General features: G+C 34.9%; 2 protein-coding genes across 2 annotated transcripts in view; both read right to left on the bottom strand.

Annotated features, from left to right (window-relative positions):
* LOC126968644 (beta-arrestin-1) overlaps positions 1–24352 on the bottom strand; it is a 294282-nt gene that overhangs the window by 216200 nt on the left and 53730 nt on the right. The gene's annotated exons all lie outside the window — the stretch shown is intronic.
* The window catches only part of LOC126968642 (neurogenic protein big brain), a 98392-nt gene that overhangs the window by 71774 nt on the left and 2266 nt on the right, over positions 1–24352 (bottom strand). Inside the window, exon 2 of the mRNA XM_050813662.1 lies at positions 14900–15026. Coding sequence (XP_050669619.1) covers positions 14900–15026 — 127 coding nt within the window. The remainder of the gene's footprint in view (positions 1–14899; positions 15027–24352) is intronic.

Below are 24352 nucleotides of genomic sequence, written 5' to 3'. Positions count from 1 at the left end.
AAATCCACTTATTGAGACCAGTAGATAAAATAAACGTGTAGAGAAAATCTGGTTTCTTACTAAGCGGACAATCATTCTTTTCCATTTATTCATTAGATTAGATTTATATGAGTAGGTATATCAAATAAATGTATATTCATTTGCCTCCTAGAAATTTTTGATTTGCAATGAATCTTTATATTTATAATGAAAATGGTCTTTGTTTGAGACTCTTTCACGCCTAAGCCACTGATCGTATCGTCATGAAACTACCACTATTCGATACGAAATTTATCCTAGATGGCTTATTTTTTGAATTCCAACGTTCTTTCATTAATTTATTTCCATTTAAAAGTCGCCCAGCGGAGCGGGCGGGAACTGCTTATACAACGAAAAACATTGTTAACCATTTGTCAACGATGATTGCTACCACTATAAAGATTTCTAGAAATATCATAAAAATCATTCCAAAATATTCAAAAAATCAGATAGCAGAAGGAATGAAGACTGGGATTAGATAATTAGCTATCCTCGATAAGCCTTGTCACTGCCCGAGATCCGACATTTACAAAATATATTTTCCTCTAAGGGAAATAAGAAACTTACATGAATACGAAACTAAGTAAGCTTCGTCGTAAATAACGTTGAAAATTTCACTTCCTAGATCTACGTGCTTCACAACAATGATTATTCAAGTATTATAACTTAAAGAGTTCTGAGATCACCTTTACTCTAAGTGCTGTGAACGTTAAAAGGGTATTATCTATTTCAGCTTGACGAAATACATATAATTCAAGGGGTTTTCTTTATATGACCTAATGTGTATTACTTGGAAATAATAATAAAATTTATTACTTTTACAGTGTTACTTTTTTCATTCGTTGCCCGCACGCACTTTACACGTACAAGTAAGTAGCTCTTTCGTTAAACAACTCTTCTACACTTAGTTACTACCAGATTAAGTGTTATAAATACACACAGCAAGAATTAATAATAATAAATTTATTTCACAAATATTACAATAAATAAATAGTATTACAAGTTAAAAATATGATTCTGAATTATGTTATTAATCACTAGCTAACCTGGCAAACGTTGTTTTGCCATATAAATTATATATGTAAACCTTCCTTGAGCTTCAACGAATCTATTACAAAAAATTTCATTGAGATCGGTCGAATAGTTTAGGAGTTATTAGGGAACATACAAACATACATTCTCTTTTATAAATATAGATAGGTAGAGGATGGATTTACGGCTCCTCCCAATATTCAGTCTATCTCTTACTTGAGATAAAAATCGTAACTATCGTTGATTTTTCTGTCTCAATAAAATTATCGACGGTATCGGTGCACGCTGTCTGTCAAAGGGACGACGTATAGCTTACAAGCGATATAAAGTTTGTATGGAAATTGCAATTCACGCGTCCCAGTCCCGTAAGGCGATAAGACAGACTTATCAGGTATATTGGGACAGTTTCAGATTATTGACAGCTAATACAGACAGTAGAAGGTAGTAATTTATCTCTATCTATAGATAGTATATTGGGAACGGCCGTTAGACACAATACAGGGAGCAAAGACAGCTAAACTAGTATGAACTGTGTTTCAGCTGTCAGTGACTTCTCGGTACCAGACATAATTACAAGTACCTACATAGTCAAATCAAATTATCAAAATCAGATATATAACGAAATATTGAAAATATAATTAAATATTCAAATTTTGAATGTGTTTTTATTATAAGAAAAGGCATAAAAGGCATTTATTTTCCCAAAATTGATTCCTTTAGAATTGCTTTTGATGTCAATTCTAATATACTAGATACTACTTGCGCTTCGGAAACAAATGGTGCTCTGAGAGAGAAGAAGCGGCGCAAGAAACTCTCCCAGCATTCTTTTTTTGGCGCTATAAAATAACCATAATCTAGTCCCAGACTATGGAGTAGTAGGATAGGACAGAGCTATTTTAGAGCCACGGGACACTTACGGCTTTTAAAAATACAAGACTATTCCATGTAGTCACGGACGAGTAAAAAAATAAGGACTCCGTGTCACCTTACATAACAGTGAGACACCAAAACAAGCCGGTAAACGTGTAAATACATAGCCTCACGCATACACTTACACTAATGCTAAGCCGATCGGCCGCCATTATGATATTTGCCATTGACTGTGACAGATCAGTATGCGTCGCAATAAAATATTTTAAAAATACCGTCGTGCGTTGTGAAAATGTGTAAAAACAATGCTATAAAAGTATTTGTGGATATATGATTATTTAAGGGAGAAAAAATTGTGTAACTGGTATACCACACACACACTAGCATAAAGGTGCTTCACTTGCTAATATCACGGCGCGGAGTCCTTTTTTTTTCTAGTCCGTGCATGTAGTATGCTTACACAGTATTTTTATAGTGACATAGTATATGAGGATAAAAAACAAGTATTGTGCAAAGTTCACATCGTTCGCTACTCATGCTAGTTGATGCTCGATTGTCGCCAAAGTGCTCATCGCTCAGTCGACGGCACTCCATACAAGGTATGCAACCTTTGCGTTTTTAAAGTAAGACCTACTTACCTTCGAACGCCTGTGTTTTTGTTGCAAAGCAAATCGCTATGGTATTGTTACGAAAATACACCATTGTACCCATATCCGTATTTACTGTTCCCAAAATCACATAGATCCAGTACATTATGTTTGGATTTTGTTTTAGTTTTCGTTTTAAACTAGATATTGGTATAACTAAATTAGGTAGTAAAATAATGCTTATTTAGATTACACTTACAGGTGTCATCAAAAAACCTTTAAACTGTTTATTATATTTTTGGTGAAACCATGATATCAAAGGCTTAACTAAAACCTAGAACTGCTAATATTATATGCTTTTCATGTTTCAATACATACTTTGTATGTATGTTGAAAAAGCTAAACTAACTAATTATATTAGTTACACGTATAAAACTTTCATCCATAATTTCAATGACTGTCTTACGAATGTTCGATCAGGCCACGTGTCCTAACGCGAGTTTAACATTTTATTACCCATCCCAAGAAAAGTGCTCAACGCCTCTAAAGAAGTATTCACTCTAGAAAAGAAACTTTTTTTATGGAAAAAGGAGGACAAACGAGCTTGAGACTCACCAGGTGACGCACCTGGTGTTAAGTGATCACCGCCGCCCACATTCTCTTGCAACACCAGAGGAATCACAGGAGCATTGGCGGCCTTTAAGGAAGGTGTACGCGATTTTTTTGTGACACCAAACGAGGCAGCAACGCGATCCGCAAACAGGATAGTTTTAGAATTTACAATCCTAACACTGCTTTTATGACTGTGATATATGCGCGACTCATATCCGATTGGATGTTACGTATTTTCGATCGTAGCACTCGTTATGAATTTAAAATTTCAACATTTATCAATACATGGCATCAATAATGTGTTTATTCTTTGTACATTTCATGCGTATTCGGAATACAATTACTGTATCAATCAAAAAGATGATGTGTTTCAAAATTATTTTCCTTTACGGAGTAATTTGTGTAAAATAGTGAATTTGTTTTTGTATAAAGTAGTGAAAAATTTGTTAAATTTGTAGTGTAGAGATTATTGTTATTGCAAAAAAAACGGTCCAGAGATGACGCATTAATATGAGATGAAGAAAACATGTAACTAGGTACATTTTTTGTGATTGACTGAAGTTTTGATATAAATATAATATTACTAGTAGACGTTGTCTTGTACATACGTCTTAAATTTGAATGGAGTAATTCACTAACATACACATGAGTAGGAGAATTATATTATATGGACGGAATTGAGAATCAAAACCAATCTCAAATTCACTGAAACACACAAAAAAATCATCAACATCGGTCCAGCCGTTTAGGAGGTAATTCAATTGTGAATATAAACCATTCTCGAATCCACCTGAAGACACACAGAAAGTTTCATTAAAATTGGTCCAGCCGTTAAGGAGGACTTCAGTTACAACAGACGCACACAAGAAATATATATATAAAGATATTCGTTAGTTACGTCTACGTGAGTGTATGTGGGTCAATACTTTCAAGTGAAATTTAAATACCGTCCTCAACTTTTAAATAAAACACTAATGATATGTGATAACCATAATGTTAACATCACCACCCAGCTTCTTTCTGTCGGTAAATGCTTGTTTCAGGGAGCCCACCGCCTATGTGAAGCTGACCATCTCAATGAGGAGTTACAGCATGTCAAGAAAGTACTTGCTGCCATGAGAACAAGCTGCAGCCTCGTCATCAGAGACTTTTATGTTAGAAGTCTTTGTGTATTAATACCTACTTGTTTATCTCTTTTTGGGTCTTAAGCGCAAACTGACTCTTTGGCCGTTCTAATACACCGAGGTATTAATTTTATCATTTACATCACATTGTTAGAACTAAAATATCACTTAGCCATGCTGGGAACATCAGTTGAATGACCTCAGAAGCGGCTTATAATAATGATTATTACAAACTTTTAGATCAATGGATCTAAAAGTTTGAAGTATCGACTCTGTGATCGAATCTGATGATAACTCTATGACTCAAATTACTTCAGTTAGTAAAAAAAATTGTGCGGTTTTGTGAGACCACGATGCAAGTGAAACTTATTTTCACAAAATAACATATTAATATCAGATTAAGAAAAAAACAAATATACGATATGCTTTACATATTCATAAAATAAAAATATATGTAATAAAAACATCTTTGTCAGGTGTGAGGTTTGAACCTACCCCTCTCGGGAACCAGAGCTTAAATCTGGCGCCTTCGATTTGAAAACTATAGTTGAAATTTATGATACCACGTCACTCCTAATACAACGGAGTACCGCATGCGAAAGATGGGCGAAAACTAATTGAGACGATATAATAAAAGTTTCACTTTAAAACCAAAATATCATATATCTTTAAACGAGCAATTCTTGTATGTAAATAATCTGAATCTCGGAAACGGTTCCAACGATTTTCATAAAATTTAGTATACAGGGGATTTCGGGAGCGATAATTCAATGTAGCTAGGTTTCAATTTTAAGAAATGTAGTTTTATCCGTGTTTTAATGAGAAACACCTACAATAATATTAGAATACAAAGGTAAATTTCGCCACTATATGCAAGACTATTATAGCTCAGATGGGACATTGGGTGATCCGGAAAGCAGAAGACCCCGGTTCGAATCCAGATGTCCTATTAGTTTTTTTTTGTTCAAGTTTTGTACATACTTAAAAATCCGAGCAAGGCTCGGTCGTCCGGATATTATATCTTTAAACGAGCAATTCTTGTATGTAAATAATCTGAATCTCGGAAACGGTTCCAACGATTTTCATAAAATTTAGTATACAGGGGATTTCGGGAGCGATAATTCGATCTAGCTAGGTTTCAATTTTATGTAGTTTTATCCGTGTTTAAATTAGAAACACCTACAATAACATTAGAGTACAAAGGTAAATTTCGCCAGTATATACAAGACTATAATAGCTCAGATGGGACATTGGGTGATCCGGAAAGCAGAAGACCCCGGTTCGAATCCAGCTGTCCTATTAGTTTTTTGTCATTCTTTAAAATCTGAGCAAGGCTCGGTCGTCCGGATAATATAAATAAAACTCGCACGTTGTCAATGGTTTGGATTGCCGTCTAACGGCCGTTCCCGATATACTACCTACAGACAGAGATAAATTACTACCTTCTAGTGTCAGTAATCTGAAGCTGTCCCAATATACCCGATAAGTCATTCTTATCGCCTTATATTGGGACGCGTGAATTGCAATTTCCATACAAACTTCTATCGCTGGTAAGCTATACGTCGTCCCAGACAGCGTGTACGGATAATGTGAGTTACCGTCGATAAGTTTATTGGGATTTGGGACAGAAAAGTCAACGATAGTTACAATTTTAACTCAAGTAAGAGATAGACTGAATATTGGGAACGGCCGTTAGTGATGTTATAGTTATATTATCACGCCCATTATGTAATAATAAGGTAATTAAAGTATGCTGTTTTCAGGCACACCAAATAATATTATCCCTGTCCAAAGCGCAAAACAATAACAGGAACGTATTGTAACAAATTCAGGGCAGTACAATGAGTTAAAAGGTGCCGCAGCATCCGCAGTACTTTGCACATTAAATATTTAAATACACGAGTATGTGGTGAGTTTCGTTATCTGTAGGTACCTCTCTCATTTATGCCTATTCAATGACTACTCTCTAAGAAATAGTATGTGATTTTATACCCTACGTGCCATTACAATTGTAGAAAATCATTACACGATGGGTTGGCTCAGTGGAAGAGCGCTCGCCCGGAATGCGAGGTCGCGCGTTCGAGTCCCGAATCGTTCATCAATTTCGCCTACAAATTTAATTTGTGTAATACATACCTCAGTTAATCTCAATAAACCAAAAAATACTTGGAAAACACCATTTTTTTTTAAATCATAATATCAATAATCATATGTCAATTATGATATTATTCAGTTATCAACCACCACTTTAATAGATTTCTTATCGATATAACATACCTATTCCAAAACGGAGAAAAGAGGAGATATATTTTGATAACAAATCAGATTTAGTTATTTCCACATCTCCTCTCCGCTTAGCTTCGCTGGAAATGGATCAAACAGAGAGGAGATGTCTTATAGAATTTGGTGCCGAGTCGAGCGATCAAGCGCTCGCGCGTCCCTTTCCCCGCTGCCTTCTCCCCGCGCCTCGTACACCCGAAAGAGTTGTTATAAGCACAGCTCACATCTCCTCTCCGCATTGGTGGAAATAACTTGACAGCTTCACGGCTTATCTCCTCGCGTCTCCTATCCTCTCCGCTTTGGTGGTTACCGGGCCTAAGGGGCTTCACGGATAAATCGTGACGCTGTGCGGGCTCATCTAAAAATTCACTTTCATCATTTTTTGAGCGCGACCTGAGAACTATAACCTAAAAGACGGCTTTAGATGAATACGATTTGATTATTTTACTGAATAAATGGGTCTAGAATCAATACCTGCCGAAATAGACTGATTTGTTTGATTGCACGCTACAACAGTTTATCATTCACAATAGGCTATTCGTCAATTTTTTTTAAATATAATAATTAATATAATCACCATAAATATTCGAAGACTAACAGGTATATTTTTTTCTTCAAAATAATTCCACTTTATGCAAAGAAAAATTGTTTTAATTTTAAATGATAATTAGTCGCGCCATTAAGGGAGCCGCCATGATCGTGACGTCATAATATTATAAATAAAGAAATGTCAAATGTGCAGTGAATCTTTATTGATTTTTATAAAAAATAAAAATGACTTTTCATAGTCCGTATCGTTGGTGTGTTGCTAAAATCAGATTGTTTCTGCTACAGTGACGTCACAAAATGGTGGACGGCGTTTTCGTTCATGTGACATGCAGATAATCAAATTTGATTTTCGTTTTGAAAATATAAATAATTCTCAAGTGTTTATAATAAATTAGTATTGAATTCGTATTTCTCATGTTAAAAACACAATAAATAACATACTTTCATAATTTAATTTTGATAGTTGAAACTAACCTATTATTGACGATAATCGAATTATCTGCCACAGAATAATAGAATATAGAGCAGTATGCTGTAATCACCTTACCGTTTTGTATAGATTACTTTTTATTGGTTTCTGAGTGTATGAGTTTCATACTAGTTTTTTTTAATGAAAATAAGGGACGAGACGGGCAGGACATTCAGCTGATGGTAATTGATACGCCCTGTCTATTACAATGCAGTGCCACTCAGGATTATTGAAAAACCCAAAAAATCTGAGTGGCATTAAAAACTGCGCTCGTCAATTTGAGACATAAGATGTCAAGTCTCATTTGCCCAGTAATTTCACTAGCTACGGCGCCCTTCAGAGGGAAACACAGAAATGCGTACATATTACTGCTTCACGGCAGAAATAGGCGCCGTTGTGGTACCCAAAATCTAGCCGGTATCCGTCCCAAAGGAGCCTTCCACTGGTAGTATACTAGTTATCCCAATACTAGTAATGTTATTAAATATTCCCCAGTAAAGTGTACGTAATCGCCAGAGTGGAAATTATTCCCAGTGAAGAATGTCACAGTTCAGTGAAGTACTCCCCGTTTGATAATTATTAATGTCCAAACTTCTCTGTACCGCACGACTTGTGTTTAGTATGCTCTTCATGTGGGGTTTGTGCTCTGTCATGAAAGTTTAATTTGCATTCCTATTATTATCAACTTAGATTAAGGATTGGTCTCCAACTAGATACTACCTAAGAACAATAGCTTTTTTATTACGGCAACTATTAGATGCTTGTGTGCGTGGCATCTTGACACCCAATGGCATCTTTCAAATTTTGTAACATACGCTTCGTTTTATTTTACATTGAAATTAATAAAATACAAATAGATGATATGTGATTCCAGTGTCTTTTTTATTTCTTGTAGTATTATTTTTACACAGTTTTACTACGCAACCCGGCATTTTAGTATCAATTATTAGCTAAGTTTAACAGAACATTTGGCACGTTAACGTCACACATTGTTTGAGACTGGCGTTGGGCGTAGTATTAGTTGCCATACTTTGCGACTACGCCTGGGGTATCTAGTTGGAGCGCAGCCGAGACCAATCCTTAATCTAAGGATATCACACTCAACCGAGAGCGACATTATTGTAAAATAACACGAAGCGTATGTTACAAAATTTGAAAAATGCCATTGAGTGTCAAGATGCCACGCACACAAGCATCTAATAGTTGCCGTAATAAAAAAGCTACTGTTTCCTAGGTGTATCTAAGGTTATATTATTTCGGTGCGAGCGTTTGATTGCGGAGACACCTGGCCCATGGGGTCCAGTTCTGGATACGAATCAGCCTCTATATACCCGCTGCGGAATTTCTGTCAGTATTAATATACATATACTAGAATCAGCTTCAATATACAGCACTATATCCTATAGCAAACACACAAGCCACAAACCACAGACTGGAGCTGTGCTGTAATGTATAGCATTATATAACTTTTGCATTTATCAGTTGTGCTGTATTAGTTATTTATGCAACTGTTGTGTAATAAGGGGTATTAAAACACGAATGTGGGTTGATAATAGTATCACATGAGTGTTTTAATACCTAATTATCAACAGTTGCATACAAGACTTTATCTACACCAATAATATGAATCCTCTAAAAGATTCTGAAACAGTTAGCTTACTGCTAACATTAAAACAGCCAGTCCTAGTAGTAACCTAATATCATCCATTACTGATTATATACAAATAAACTAAGTATTAATGAAAGAATTATTTATTTTAGTAATAATTGGCAGCGTTTTAAAGATCTGGCTGGACAAAAAATAAACGATTCAAGTTTTGACAGTTGTGCTATCGTTATTTTTTTGTAAACAAACCAATAAAAATATCGAAGTAAAATGGCGGAGATTCGAATAACCTACTTTTTTTACGGCGCGCGACGTTCTGGTAGTGTGGAACGCGCGTAAACGAAAATGTTCTTTTTTTTATTCATACAGATACCACGCATCGAGCAATGTGGCTGTCAGTTGAAACTCTTTACGCATGAAGGGAACGAAAAAACCAAAGGAGAGTTGTTATGAAATTCAGTACATAATTACACCATCCGTTTGAATGATGTAATGGTTACTAGGACATTGGGTGTTTTAATGTTGGCAATAAGCTAATAATTGTTTCAGAATCATTAATACAGGATTTAAGCATGGGTGTAGATAAATATTATAGCAACTGCATACCTCAGTGACGTCACAGATATGTTAACTCTACGTCTGTGGTCACTCGATAATTTCTGTGTCAAATGTACATGATAATGTCTTGCCACAGTCTATACTGCGGTCTTGCTATATGATTTAGCTCTTATAGCTATGTATGTCATATGTGCAGGGTCGGATTTAAACTTAATGCCGACCCAGGGTACCAGAAAAAAATCCACCCCAATACTGGAATTTTACTTAAACTTATAGTTTATATTTCAATTGAATTTCTTGAATTATCAATTAAACCAAAAATGATTAATCAACAGAATTAATTAATTATATTGAGCAATCTTGATAAAACTAAAAAAAAATTTTTTCACTTTTCAAAATTTTGCCGCCCTAAGAATTTTGCCGCCCTGGGCACTTGCCCCAACTGCCCCTAGTGTGAATCCACCGCTGCATATGTGCCGAACTTCGATGTCCTTCATCTTATGGGTAAATTACATTATTTTTGAAGTGAAAACTTCTTTAGCGGCATTGAGCACTTTTCTTGGGATGGGTATAAAATGTTAAACTCCCGTCAGGACACGTGACCTGATCGAAAATTCGTAAGACAGCCGTTGAAATTATGGATGAAAGATTTGTACTTCTAACTTATTATAGTTTGGTAATTTCAACTTAATCATCATACGGTTATTGGACCAGGGGTTGAATCATTGTGTTGGCGATTTGCGAAGCCGAAACATAAATGAACCGATGAAATATGATTTTTCAGAGAGATAAATTTTTTAAGGTAAAATAATTGTAATAGTTCTGATGAGTTAATTTTTTTTATGTAATATTAATTGTCATTTTTGTATACGATAGTGTAATAAATAAATATTTTATTTAAGCACATAAATGCTAGTACATTTATACTGATAAATAAAGCAATTCGTGTGAAACTATTCAAAAATGCACAACGTTATTGTTCTAGTTTTCACTTCTGCCGGCACTTCCGGAATGCAACCCGTATTTTTTATTTTATAATAACTTTTATAGTTTAACATTAAAACTAAACTAAAAAAAACTAGTTAAAAAGTCGCAGACGGGCAACATTACTACTGAATAGACAACTTTAACTTCTGACAGTTACGTTAAAATTTAAATTTATAAGGCGCCTGGATAGCTCTTTAAAATGGCGTTCGTAGTAACGAACACCGAAACAGCCTAGCGAAACTCTCTAAGAAAAAAGCGGTTCACTCGATTGTATGAAACGTGCAGTCATTGATAGATTGACAGATGACGTTTTAAAGCAACTGTTCGATTTCAAACTTATCCGGATTTTAATTCGTCGCCAATCGACATACTGTAATAACTACTATTTCAAACTGATGTCAAATCACTGCACGTTTCATACTAAACTAAGCTTTAATTTTTACTTAGGCAGTCCTGCCTCTTATTACGTAGCATTTACATCCTCTTTGCACCGAAAATGCAAGGTTGCCATCCTAAAGGAAAGATATATGTATTTGCATCATACAGCGATATAAATTTCCTCCACTTTATATTTTTATATTATTGTTGTAATTAAATTCCCACCTGAGGCACAGAAATGCCGCTAGTTATTATAAAAAGTTCTGCTCCACTTACGCCACTGCCCGTCAACATAAAGTTGGCGTTCTATAATCTATGGACTGTTGACTTAATCTGTACACAAATATCAAATGCAAACTTGTCCGAATGTTTGTTGTGTCGTTCAAATTGAAATGGTTCGGACATGTTTACTTCAGCTATCGAGCGAACGACAGGGAATTTCAAGTAAATAGAAGCCTATTCAAATTTTTAGGGAAAATTTTACATCCGGGACATCTCTCAGCTAAGTAGGCAATGTCACTAATCACTGGAATATATCGTCGTTCTATATATATTACTAGATGATACCTGCGACTTCATCCGCGTGGTTAAAGGGTTTTTAAAAATAATAAGCAAGTTTGGAATTATTATCTCATGTCCAATTCCAGTTATGGTTCCCGTTTTCACGCCCGTTCCCAACGTTGAATTACTTAAAGAACCTTATTCGAAGAAGATTGCTATGGCAAACTTAACCTACTATCGGTATAGTTATAGCTCATCGACGTGAATTTCTGTTTTTCACAAAACCCGCGGCAGACATGGATTTTTCCGGGATAAAATATAGTATATGTCCTTTCCCAAGCTCTATTCTATCGCTGTACCTAATTTCATCAAAATCGGTTCTGTTGCTCCGGCGTAAAAGCGTAGCAAACAACATTACATTCACATTTATAATATTACTCGCCGTTCCCGCTCGCTAGGCTGTGCAAATTATAAAAGGAAGGAATTCAAAAATAAGTAGCCATAAACCATCTAGGATAAATTTTCCATCGAATGGTGGTAGTTTCATGTCGATACGCTCAGTGGTTTAGGCGTGATTGAGCCTCAAACAAAGACCATGGTCATTGTATATATATGGAAAAGAATAGTAGGGATATTGAAATTGTTTTTCTCAACACAAACGAGATTTAATCTCGGAATATGGCTTTGGAGAGCCTCACAATCGTATAAAAACCAGCGCTGGTGTAAAAAGCCGAGACGTGCAACAATTCAACAAGCAAAACTTTATGATATACCGTTACCTTTTTATACCAAAACGAAAATTGAGTTTTTAATTATGAAACATAAATGAAGTTTAAACTCGTGGTAACAAGATTAAACTTTTACGCTATTTTATTTCTCGGTTAATTGAATTCGTCGGAAAATAAAAATGAAGATATTATTTACGATCTAGTATTGACCTTGTTACAATATTTTTCAGCAAATAAAGATCTTTTAGACTAGTTTGAATCGTGGTAGTTTAATTATAATAAATCCATTTAATAGAATTATACATTTATAAGCTAACTAGCTGACCCGACAGAAGTTCTTCTGTACATAATAAATAAAATACTGTTTTTTTATAAATTTGTTGTTGACAACATCAAGAAATATTTCGTAAAATATGCTCCCTGTAGTTATAATGAAATTGTTTCACAGCAGAACTGTCAAACCGTGCGTCAATAAATTCTCTCATAGAAAACATGTCCATACAAAAAAATGTTCCATCCATAATTATCCAAATGATATGAGTTTTCTTTAGTGTAATTCGGCCAATATTTGTCTTTAAACAATTCGACACGTGTTTCGCCTATTTCATTTCAGTCCCGTGCCAGAAAACACGTCCTGAGGATGCCTCGTGTAAGAGGCGAAACACATGTCTAATTGTTTAAAGACAAATATTGGCGGAATTAACACTAAAGAAAACTCAAATCATTTGGAAATCAAAATATTTATGGTTCCCAAATCGAAATAAAAACTATCCAATTTCTCAAGTTGGACTAAACTGCACTCCATGAAATTAAAATCCGTTGATTAGTTAAGCAGTTCACCGGATTTATAAATATTAAGATACTAGCTGTCCCGGCAAACGTTGTTTTGCCATAATATAAAGTATAATTCACGCGATAGTTTTGTAAATAATAGCCTATGTGTTATTCTGGTGTGTAAGCTATATTATTGTAAAGTTTCATCAAAATCCATTCAGTAGTTTTTGCGTTAAAGAAGTTCAAACATACATCCAGACATACAAACTTTCACATTTATAATATTAATAGGATATTACTAAGAAGTATCAAATACCACAGTAATTTGATTGTTTATCTATACAATCGTATATCTTCATAATATTAAACAAATATGTCAACGCAGTCTGGTGCCGGACCTACGACGGGCGTTGATTGCATTATAATTAACATTTGACGCTGATTCGTTCAGACGACTCTGGACTCTGAAGATATAGAATTTATTAACAGTTATGAACACACGTATAATGTGGTCGGTACCTCTACTATATACCAGTGGACTGGCGGCTGTCAAAGTGCTTTTGTACCTATTTGATATTCGCCGTTTTGGCGCTGTTGCCTATGCAGCGAGTGCTTCGGAACTAAAACTAGTGTGGACAACATAGGTGGGAAACTATTTACAAAAAAAAAATGTGTACTTTCTTTCGTTGGTTTTTGAAGTATCAATAACACGGAATACGAACGAAATTAATTCAGAATGTAAATATACTTCAGAGTATTGTACGTTCTTTCGAAGCCATTTGTATTATACGTCAAAATTAGTTCTCTGGACGCTCGCGAGTGGCGCTTCAAATAAGCACAAAATAATTGCTGTTAAACATATGGTACAGCCTGTCCAGTGGTATTTATACAGGTCAGTGGGTAAAAACGAAATCACTGTTATTGCCAGTAAACGCCACCAAAGACGACGGAGATAGCAATTATACCGTGCATCATTTGGGATATCAAGACAAAAATACCAAACGTATTTTCGATATCTAATTATCATAAGCTTTTTATCTATTTATAATATGTCGTAGTATTGATTGATAATGGCATTAAGTAAAGGGCAGAGTTTTCTTAAGTCAGTGTTTCGAATGCGGTCTAAAATCTCCAAAAAGATTTTAATAGCCCTAAGACAGGGGTGCTCAATCGATCGATCGCGATCGCCAGGCCGATCGCGAGTGCTTTTTGAGTCGATCTCGAGAAAAAAAAACCGATATAGAACTATTCACAGATTTTGTTTTACGTTACTAAAATCGGTAATTACGTACCATCTTATGAAAAGTATGCTCAGGACATGCAGTGTCATGCAGATTCAACATCCAAAGTCACTCTTTAGTTAAGTTTAGAACTTAAGTGTCTAAAGTTCTAGTGAGACGCGTTCTCACTTGTTTAGTAAGAACCAATAAACTCGCAATTTTGAATAATTATGAGATTTTCATTGATATTTTAGCGCAGACCTACACTTACCTTGACTAAAAAAATGCATATTATATAAAAAACTAATATATATGTCATCGTGACACTCTACATAAACGACAATACTTCATCACACATACTCCATACTCATACTCATCGCCTCTCAGAGTCGATCGATCGTAGTCTAACAATTTTGAGGTAGATCGCCAGCAGTTCAAGGTTGAGCACCTCTGCTTCCGGCTTCCGTCGATGCCGCATTGACGTGCTTGGTGTTTTTGGCTTTGAGAAGGTGAGCAGGCGCTAGCGGGTCAGTTATAGTCTACAATGGCAGGCGCTATAATTATATACCTACTCTAAAATATGTAAAAATAATATTGTGTACTCACCCATAGATAGCGGCCGCACCCGCGATAGCGCCGCCGCACTGCGCCGCGACGTACAGTGCGGCCCGTAGCAGAGACACTCGGCGCCGCACGCACAACGCTGCGGATACCGCGGGGTTTATGTGCGCACCTGTTTATAACACAAACATTTCATTTTTGATAGCAGGACAAACGTATGTAATGTATAATTTACCAACAGGATTTATTATAAAGAATGACGTTCAGTCAATATTATTATCCCTAGATAAATATTAATATTATTACTTGCTCGCCAAAGGAATGTATTTTGTCGATAGTTGGTACTAGTAATAGGAAGATATAACATATGTATATATATTATAGGTATGTATGTATACATAACAGTAACTATGGATTCGCTTTCCTTTTCTATGCTGCTGATAGAACATCTCTAAAGGACAAACTGTTAGAGATTCAAAAATAAAATTTGAATACAAAATTTTCGAATACAAACCGTTCGAGTGACGTATCGTCATAAAATATACCATCGTCATAATAGTTATTTATGTTAGTATCACATGAGTGTTTTAATATCTAATTATCAATAGTTGCATACAAGACTTTATCAACACCCATTATATGAATCCTCTATAAAAGATTCTCAAACAGTTAGCTTACTGCTAACATTAAAAATGTAAAAAAGCCAGTCCTATTAACTATAATATCATCCATAGGAGTGTTATTATGATAACGGATATATAATGTTGTACTGAATTTCATTACAACGCTCGTTTGGATGATATAATGGTTACAAGGACATTGGGTATTTTAATGCTGGCAATAAGCTAACTGTTTTAGAATCTTTAATAGAGGATTTAAAGCATGGGTGTAGATAAAATATTTTATTTGTAAATTAATACTAGAAGTGAGGGTTATCACTTAAAAACATAACAAAATTGTATAGTGTGGATTATTCTTCACAGAGCACGCGGCTCGGCTCTCAAGTCTAGACTCAACAAACACTCGAGTTATCTTACAAGACGACACTCACTTACACTCTGCGTTCACTGGAGTTGCTTCCGGGACGCGTAACTTTAGAGGGCTTGGTCGAATTACTATGAGACATAGCTAAGTATCCATTTCCACTATTAGGAATTGGGATATAACATTATTTTGGGTGCTGTAGAAGAAAATCCAGGCGAGCTTGCGGCGTCGTGAATCCGTCATTCAATATTAAAGCTATAAATATCGATTTAAAAAGTGGTAATAAATTTCATAACCATCATCATCAGCTGGAAGACGTCCACTGCTGGACAAAGGCCTCCCCCCAAAGATTTCCACGACCATCGTTCCTGCGCTGTCCTCATCCAACGTATTCCGGCGATCTTGACCAGATCGTCGGTAATAAATGTATTACTTTAAAATTCATTAATATTATCCAAGGACCTTAAATCGTCGAGATCTGATGAAAACTCGGTTTTCGAAAAACGGGGTAAAACCAGTATCTTCCCGATTTTGAAATTTTTAACCGGGAAGTAAAAAAATGATTTAAATTGAAATTATTATAATCCTAAGTACCAGCATTAAAATTCCTGAATAGGTCTTTATTATCCATATAGTTAATCATAAGATGTTATTGGAACAAACAAAATGGCAAAATAAATTAGGTACAAGTCGAAGTCCTATAATATTATTATTTTAGTAAAGTTCCGCAATGATGATATACTTACCTGTTTTATACCACATGAACTTTTTACATGACTTGATACACTAAACAAACCTTTTTGCTGTTAACTGTGCATATAATTTCGAATGTACGGAGGAATGCATACAATTTGCATATATTAACTCCCGGCCAGCAAACAGTTGTTTTGTGCAGGTTGATTTTAATTTTAAACTTGCTACAATGGAGTTGTTATAATAAAAACAAATGCTTTTACTCGAAATTCTCGAATTACACTACTGGGAGTTAAAGTACAAAAACTATATTTTTGGAGTTTTTAACATTTCTGTCCTAGTATTAATTCTAAAAATTCGCCTATACCCATCCTTAAGGCGTTAATACATATGCCAGTGACCTTGCTCATACAACGAGGGCAAGTGACCAGGGTGTACGAGTGATATTTAAAGGTAAAAATAATTATTAATCATTGATAAAGAAAAAATAAACTAGGATGCCGCAGTCGCTCGTCGTGCCGCTTTGCTGCGGCGTATATTCGAGCGAAGCGAGGTAAACTAAGTGTGTGTACAAAAACTGATGCTCATAGATAATGAACATTCAGAAATAATCAAAGGATTGCAGTGCTACAACTAACACTTATTGTGATTTGAGCAATCGGCTCAATTTTAAAATAAATATAAATAGCGCGTGCTAATTTAGAAGAATTTTTAAATCATGTTTGTTTTTAATTATAATAATTGAATCTATTCGAAATTCAAAATTCTGACAATAACCGAGAAAATTGAACGACAATATAAGACAACCTGAATGAACCTGTAATTGTAAATTGATGTAATTCTTTTCTGCATTTTTGGAAACAAAAATTATGTTATTTGGAGTAAATATTATTATTGTGATTAAAAAAAATACATATAGTTGTATTAATTTGAAAAAACGGCTATAACTGAAGTGAATTTTCGGAATTCAATGTCAATTCAGGGCTTAAGACAATTTCAATTCTTATAATGCCACATAAGGGTATACATTAAGAAAAGACTAAAATAAGCGCCTTCGCGTCAATTGGGTTTCTAAAATAATTACGTGAATTCGTCCAAAAGCAATTCCCGTAAATGCATTATAACATTTTATTCAATTTGTGATCAATCGTAATCAATTGAGTGTAAATATTTTCTTGTAGTTTTAGTACACTATAGCAAATTTTTCAAACATAATTTTAACTAACCTACCCGACTTTGTCCATGACTGAGCACGTGCTAGTGCTTATAAAAATCGTTGTTTCTTAAAACTTAAATAACTTATTATTGAATGAAGATATCGCAATATTTTTTTTAGATAAAGCCCAACTGTTTAAGGATTAAAACTTAGAAGACTTAATTGAAATCTATCCAGTGTTTTTTTCTGTGCTGCGCGCACAAAATAAAACCTCTATCATTTTATTGAAGTTCTTTAGCACCGTTGTGATTTGAAAGTCGATGAAAAAGCGCGACAAATGACACATAAATTCATACGATTTAAACGTGGGACAAAATGAGATACGAAGCATTATACAGAGTTTTGGTACCAGGCGATCATAGTTGAAGAAGAGATTGTCGTAGGTATGACGCGAGTATACCCTAATAATTATTAAATTCTGACGTCATGCGCACGACGTTTTACTACACAGACACCAGAAGAACATAAATATGGTCGTGATAGTAATGTACCACAACTTCATATGCAGTTTAGAGGTTCATGCAAGATGCAGGTTTCACTTCAAACATTTGTACTTTGTACGCACGCAATTTTTGAGCGAAGCGAAGCTGAGCGGAGCTCCCACCGGGTGACTCCAATTGATTTCTGTGTTAAATTGTTTCTCGGTTATTTCTGGACCGATTTTAAAATTTTTTGAACTCATAGAGCGCTTTCAAAATTTTCTAGGTTTTTATCGAGACAGAATTTTGAATTTCGACTTGATTCAATTATTATGATGAATTAGCATAACTTTCTAATGTGCAATGTTAGATACAACTTGTCTCGCGTTTGGCTGATTTTCTTCTGATGTATGTTCAGACATAAATCCAGAGTGATTCGACTGTCAGGTTCTTAGTTATTGAATTTGCAAATCAGCACAAGTTTCTCATGTGACCAAAAAATATTAATAATTCCTCATGTTTAATATGGCGGCAAATCCCAAAAGATTATTTTTATTGTTTTTGTTTGGATTAATTTTGTTTTGTTTTTGTACACAGACTTAGTTTAACTCGCTTCGCTGAAATATACGCCGCAGTGAAGCGGTACGACGAGCGACTGCGGCATCCTAGTTTATATGGATAGACATATCAAGAAGCCACATAATGGGAAATAGAGAATAGACAAACACCAATTTTGAAGGTAGACCTTTCACTGAATGTAAGTAGTTTTTGTCGCCTTTCGGTGTTAATACAGAGTAGCATTCTTAAGTTCTTCGGACACGTCTCCCGGCGCGAGAGTGAGTGCATTGAGCGCCTCGTCATTCAGGGCAAAATGGAGGGTACCAGAGGACGGGGACGATCACCCATGCGTTGGACCGACCAAATAAAGTCCGCTGTGGGCGGTCCATTGAATGAGTGCACAAAACTGTCAGCCAGCAGGGAAAAGTGGCAAGTCTCGTGGGGCGCATCACATCTGCCCCAAAAGATTCCACTTCATGATGACCACGACCCCTCTGTCAAGAGTGTAACGACGAAGAAGAAGAAGTAGTTTTTATCAAAAGATCACTGTCTATCAGTTGGTTCAATGTTCCATAAAACCTACCTACCAAAATCTTAACAGAAAGTTATGGCTCAATAAAAACAATATGATTTATATGAAGTTTATTCAAAACCTTACTGTGTCACTCAGACAATAAATTATATTTCCGCAACAAACTTAAATCCTATATATTTTCTGTAACGTAGTCATCTACAAAAAAAACTTTTGGAACCATCGCCCCAAAGGAGCGTTTAATATCGATAAAACTTTGTATCGGCCAATCAAACACAGGCCGGGCCCGCTACAAAAGTTACACTTCATTACACATCAAAAGAGTTGCTTGAGTCAAGAATAAATATTTTTAAATAAACAACTTATATATATTGACTGGAGAAAGGAATTAATGAATAGATATTTAGTCATAGCTGATCAATTTTGGAAGTTGGAAGCGATACTTTTCTGTAATTATTTTACATCATTTGTTTCATGCCCGCTGTAAAACTTGCTGTAAATTTACATTTCATTACACAGCCAAAGAATTATTGAGACGAGACTTAGTAAATATTTGTTAAAGAAACTCATTATATTTATTACTTGTGAGCAAATTAATGAATCTATATTTATTAAGAGTCAGTTTCAATCCTTCGTGTAAATGGATACATTTCTATGTAAATATTTCCACTGGACCAAAGCACGTTTTGCCTAGAATAAGATGTGCGTTGTTATAGTACTTATTCCATATGGAATATATAGACCTGGTCCATAGAGAGCTGGAAACTGAAATACATCGTCAAGGAACACTAAATTGACCGAGTAAGTTAGGTACTGCGTCATTTATTTTTCGTATTCCTTCAAGCGATCAAGATTTTAAGACATTAACATCCAAATAAAAAAGAATATTGTAAAAATGTAGACTTGCTGGCAAATTTAAATAATGATGTATAAGAACATTTGTAACATTACAATAAATGACATATTTATTAAAGAACTTTCTCGAATAAGAGTATCTTGCATATGTAAATATTGCAAAGAAAACTAATTACTATTATGAATCACCTACCTACTAGAAATATACTAGAGATTCGTTAAGGCAGTATTTGATCCAATAATTACATTATACAATTCATATTTTATAATGATTTATAATATATAAGAGATTTCCACCTACGAGTATGTATTGACTCATCACGATATCTCTGGAACCATAAGGCATTAAGAATTGAAATTTTGGTTGAAATATTTCTTTTTATGAACGGATTTTATGGAAAGCCACCTACATACGCTAATAATAATGCGAAAAGTAACCGTTGTCATCACGGAACAACGTCTGTTGGGTCGCCTAGTTGTGGAGTATACAAATAAAACTGAAAACAAAATCTTATGAACGTTGCGGCACTCGAACCCGCAACCTCTCGCGTTCCGTGCGAGCGCTCTTTCCAACTGAGCCAACCGTTCGAGTGACATATAGTTTATAAAATTTTGTAATTTTGTCGCGGGTTCGAGTCCCACGCTTTCGCATGTTCGCGAGTTCGCATCGTTCATATTTTTTTTTTTCAGTTTTATTTGTGTAATCCCAGAAGTGATATAAAATATATCAACAAATCTATTGCGCACATTCCAATACAAGAAAGTTGTTTGGTACATGTCTTATGATACATAATCAAACCTCTCTTTTATAAAAGTTTTCGATAGTCATAACGATAAACGATCTTACATTTAACGAAATAAGTAATGCGAATATTACAGAACTGCACTGCAGCAAACTAATATTCGTGTATGCAGCAGAATATCCGACGGCGACCGGCTAAGAGTTAGTATCATTAACAAGTTCCTAACTTAAAGTATACTCATTCCCTCGATCGTTTCGTTTCCGAGCTTAAAGCTAAAAGTGGTTTCAACACTGCGATTAAAGTAATTGTTATATCTGTTATCGAACTATTTCTAAGATAGGTCGGTCAGAGTACAGTGAGGGTATGTAAGTAATAGAATTCACGCTGGTAAACCATTAGGTATTACTATTTCTGCCGTGAAGCAGTAATGTGTGAGCATATATATATTACTGGGCAAATGAGACTGAATATCTGTCTCAAGGAGACGAGCGCAATTGTAATGCCGATCAGAATTTTTGGGATTTACAATTTATATGCGTATTAATCTATACTAATATTATAAAGCTGCAGTGTTTGTTTGTTTGAACGCGCTAATCTCTGGTACTACTGGTCCGATTTGAATGATTCTTTCAGTGTTGGGTAGTCCATTTATCGAGGAAGGCTATAGGCTATGTTTTTTTTTTTTCAAAATTAGGGATCCGTAATAAAATTGCTATTTTGTAACACCAGGTGTAAAATCGAAAACCTATTTTTGCGTGCGCTGCAAAAACTATTGACAATAGAACAAAATGATGTACAGGCTATAATATAGGCAATATTTTATTACTTATAAAACTATCGCGTGAATTATACTTTATATGGCAAAACAACGTTTGCCGGGTCAGCTAGTAGGCGTATAATTACCATCAGCTGAGCGTCCTGCTCGTCACGTCTAATTTATCCGAGTCTTACTTAAGAATAAATAACAGCTTTATCCTAGGAATAAAACTTATTATACTTTGGTATAATCCGTGAAAGAATTTTATAACCAACATACTATTAACATACTTTGAAATAGTAACACGTGCATAATAGTGTGAAATAAATCTTACTACTATTATTTCCAAGACTCCTACATGTTCTCAGTTGGCGTAAAAAAAATCGTACCTTATGAGGCAGTTCCAGGTAGTCGACCATTATGTTATGAAGCATAATAAAATACCAGCGAAGTGAAATTTCGCTCCCCAATATAACCATGACGTGAATTTGTCGACTCGCAATAACTGAGCTACAAGATATCTAACAATAGACGGAAATTTGTTCAAAAAATGTGTTTTATGCCGTGTATTAAATTACTGAGATACTCTTTTAGATATTATTAGCGCGACTTTGTACGCATACATATCAGCCAGAGGCATGCATTGAATATATGCAATTAGGCAGTGCCTAGGTACCTCGTTTAGATAAGATAAGATAAACTTTATTTACATTGAATAGGTTTCATTACAAGATGTTTACAGTACAAATGTTTACAGTATGCTATTCAGCTTTATAAAAAGCATGCAAATGTCAGAGATTTACAATTATTGGAACGAAGTTCCTTACGCCAGGCTTGGAGGAGATAGGGATTTTGCTGCGGGACCGAACTGAAAAAAATGTGATAGTAAAACCGTAAGAAAAAGTCCGTGGAATAAAACCGTTTAATGAGACGTGCGCAGGCGCGACAGTCGTTTCTATTCCTATGTAATTTTATGTTGTCAAACAAAAATAAAGAAACATATTTTGTAATTTTACTTGATAATTTGGATTACGATTTTTTTTTTATTTTACGTAATTTATTATTTTCTAAAATACTGAATTTCCTAAATACTTTCGTGTAGTTAAATAAAAACTAATCTGCAAAATTTAAGAGAAAAATCAAGAAAACCTACATAAAATTGAACACGATTTTTTTTTACAAATTGTGTCGATTCTACATTAGCCGAAGGAACTTCGTTCCTACCTGGTTTCCCACGACACCACATCTTTTTTTATATAAATAAGAAATTTAATTTGAAAAACAAAATTTTATGAACGATGCGGGCGAACCCTCGACCTCCGGCGTTCCGTGACGGTGCTCTAACCAACTGAGCTAACCGTTCGAGTACCGCCTCGTTATAAAATTCTGTTTGCTTTGTTCAACTCTCAGGTTGTGGCTTCATCTACAGGATCTACTTTGCAGTTAATAACCTGCTCAACCCCAATATTTGCATATTAGGAAATTGACTTGAGATGTCGCTCTTGTAAATCTAAAAAATATGTTATATGTTTTTAAAGTGCAAGTAAGCAATCTTTGCTTATTCCAAAGCTCTACCACGACTAGTTAATCTACAGTAACCTTGCTTGAAAACCAATGCACGCCCCTGATATAAGGGTATTATATAAATTAAAATAAGTTTTTTGATGAACTGAATGGAATGAATAATATACAATATTTTACTGGGATCTTGTACTTATCTAGGAGCTTAGGATACAGTTAATATGAGTTATTTGACCAATAAATATAGTTTATTATTCTCTGCATCATCCTTATATGCATTATATGTACCTATAAATAGGCTATAGAAGGTTGGCTATAAATTCATCAAATAACATTTGCAAATGTCAAAGTTCAAAGTGAAACTACTTTGTCTGTGGTGTTTGAGGAGGCTCGGTAATAATTTACGCAAGGCGATTCGCACTCAATCAATCACTCATCGGGCTAATATAATTACAACTTCACGAAGACACTTGTCTTGTGACGTAGGTACTCACACAGCACTTAATATTTTTGTTAATAGGAGTAGACATTATGATAAGGATTATGTAATAAAATAATACCTACAGACGCTGTAATGGTCTTTCTTGTTTCAGTTTATAATACAAAGAATTTGGCAATTATAATTATGTGTTACATGATAAATAGTTTTAACGGATATTCAGTAAATATATTATCTTTGTAAGTATGTGTATGTATGTACAGGATAGACCGATGATCTGGTAGAGACCCAAATGTTTGTTTCTTTTGTACTCCTCTTCGACCTGACTTGAAAACCTGAATTGTTACGGTTTTCTGAACTAAAAATTTTGGCGGAAGTCTTTATTTTCATAAATATGATCGTAGTAGAGTATATTATGTAATACTAGCTGGGATTAGAAGGGTATTATTATGTTATTAATACACAAGGAACATCGATCATTCTATATATAAAGTCTCTGTTAAAATAGGGATGTGCATTACAGCCATTAGTGAAAATTAGGGCGCGATGGACGCAACAAATTTAAACTTATTGCGGACAAGTGCGTGGCATTAAGCGGCGATTGTGAAGCGGCGCGTTTATCAATTTGATATAATTTAAAATGTCATTGTCGACCGCGGGCAGTCGTTGTGGTTATGACAGGGGATGAAAGGGTGAAGGGTATCGCGAACACGTGTTATCTAATACTATCAGAGCTTCACGCTCGTTAGATATATAACATTCTCTTTGTATTATGCCCATC

Source organism: Leptidea sinapis, chromosome 16 (assembly GCF_905404315.1).
Source record: "Leptidea sinapis chromosome 16, ilLepSina1.1, whole genome shotgun sequence".
Taxonomy (NCBI): Eukaryota; Metazoa; Arthropoda; class Insecta; order Lepidoptera; family Pieridae; genus Leptidea; species Leptidea sinapis.
The sequence above is the reverse complement of the archived record's forward strand: the minus strand, read 5'-3'. Positions and strand labels throughout refer to the sequence as shown.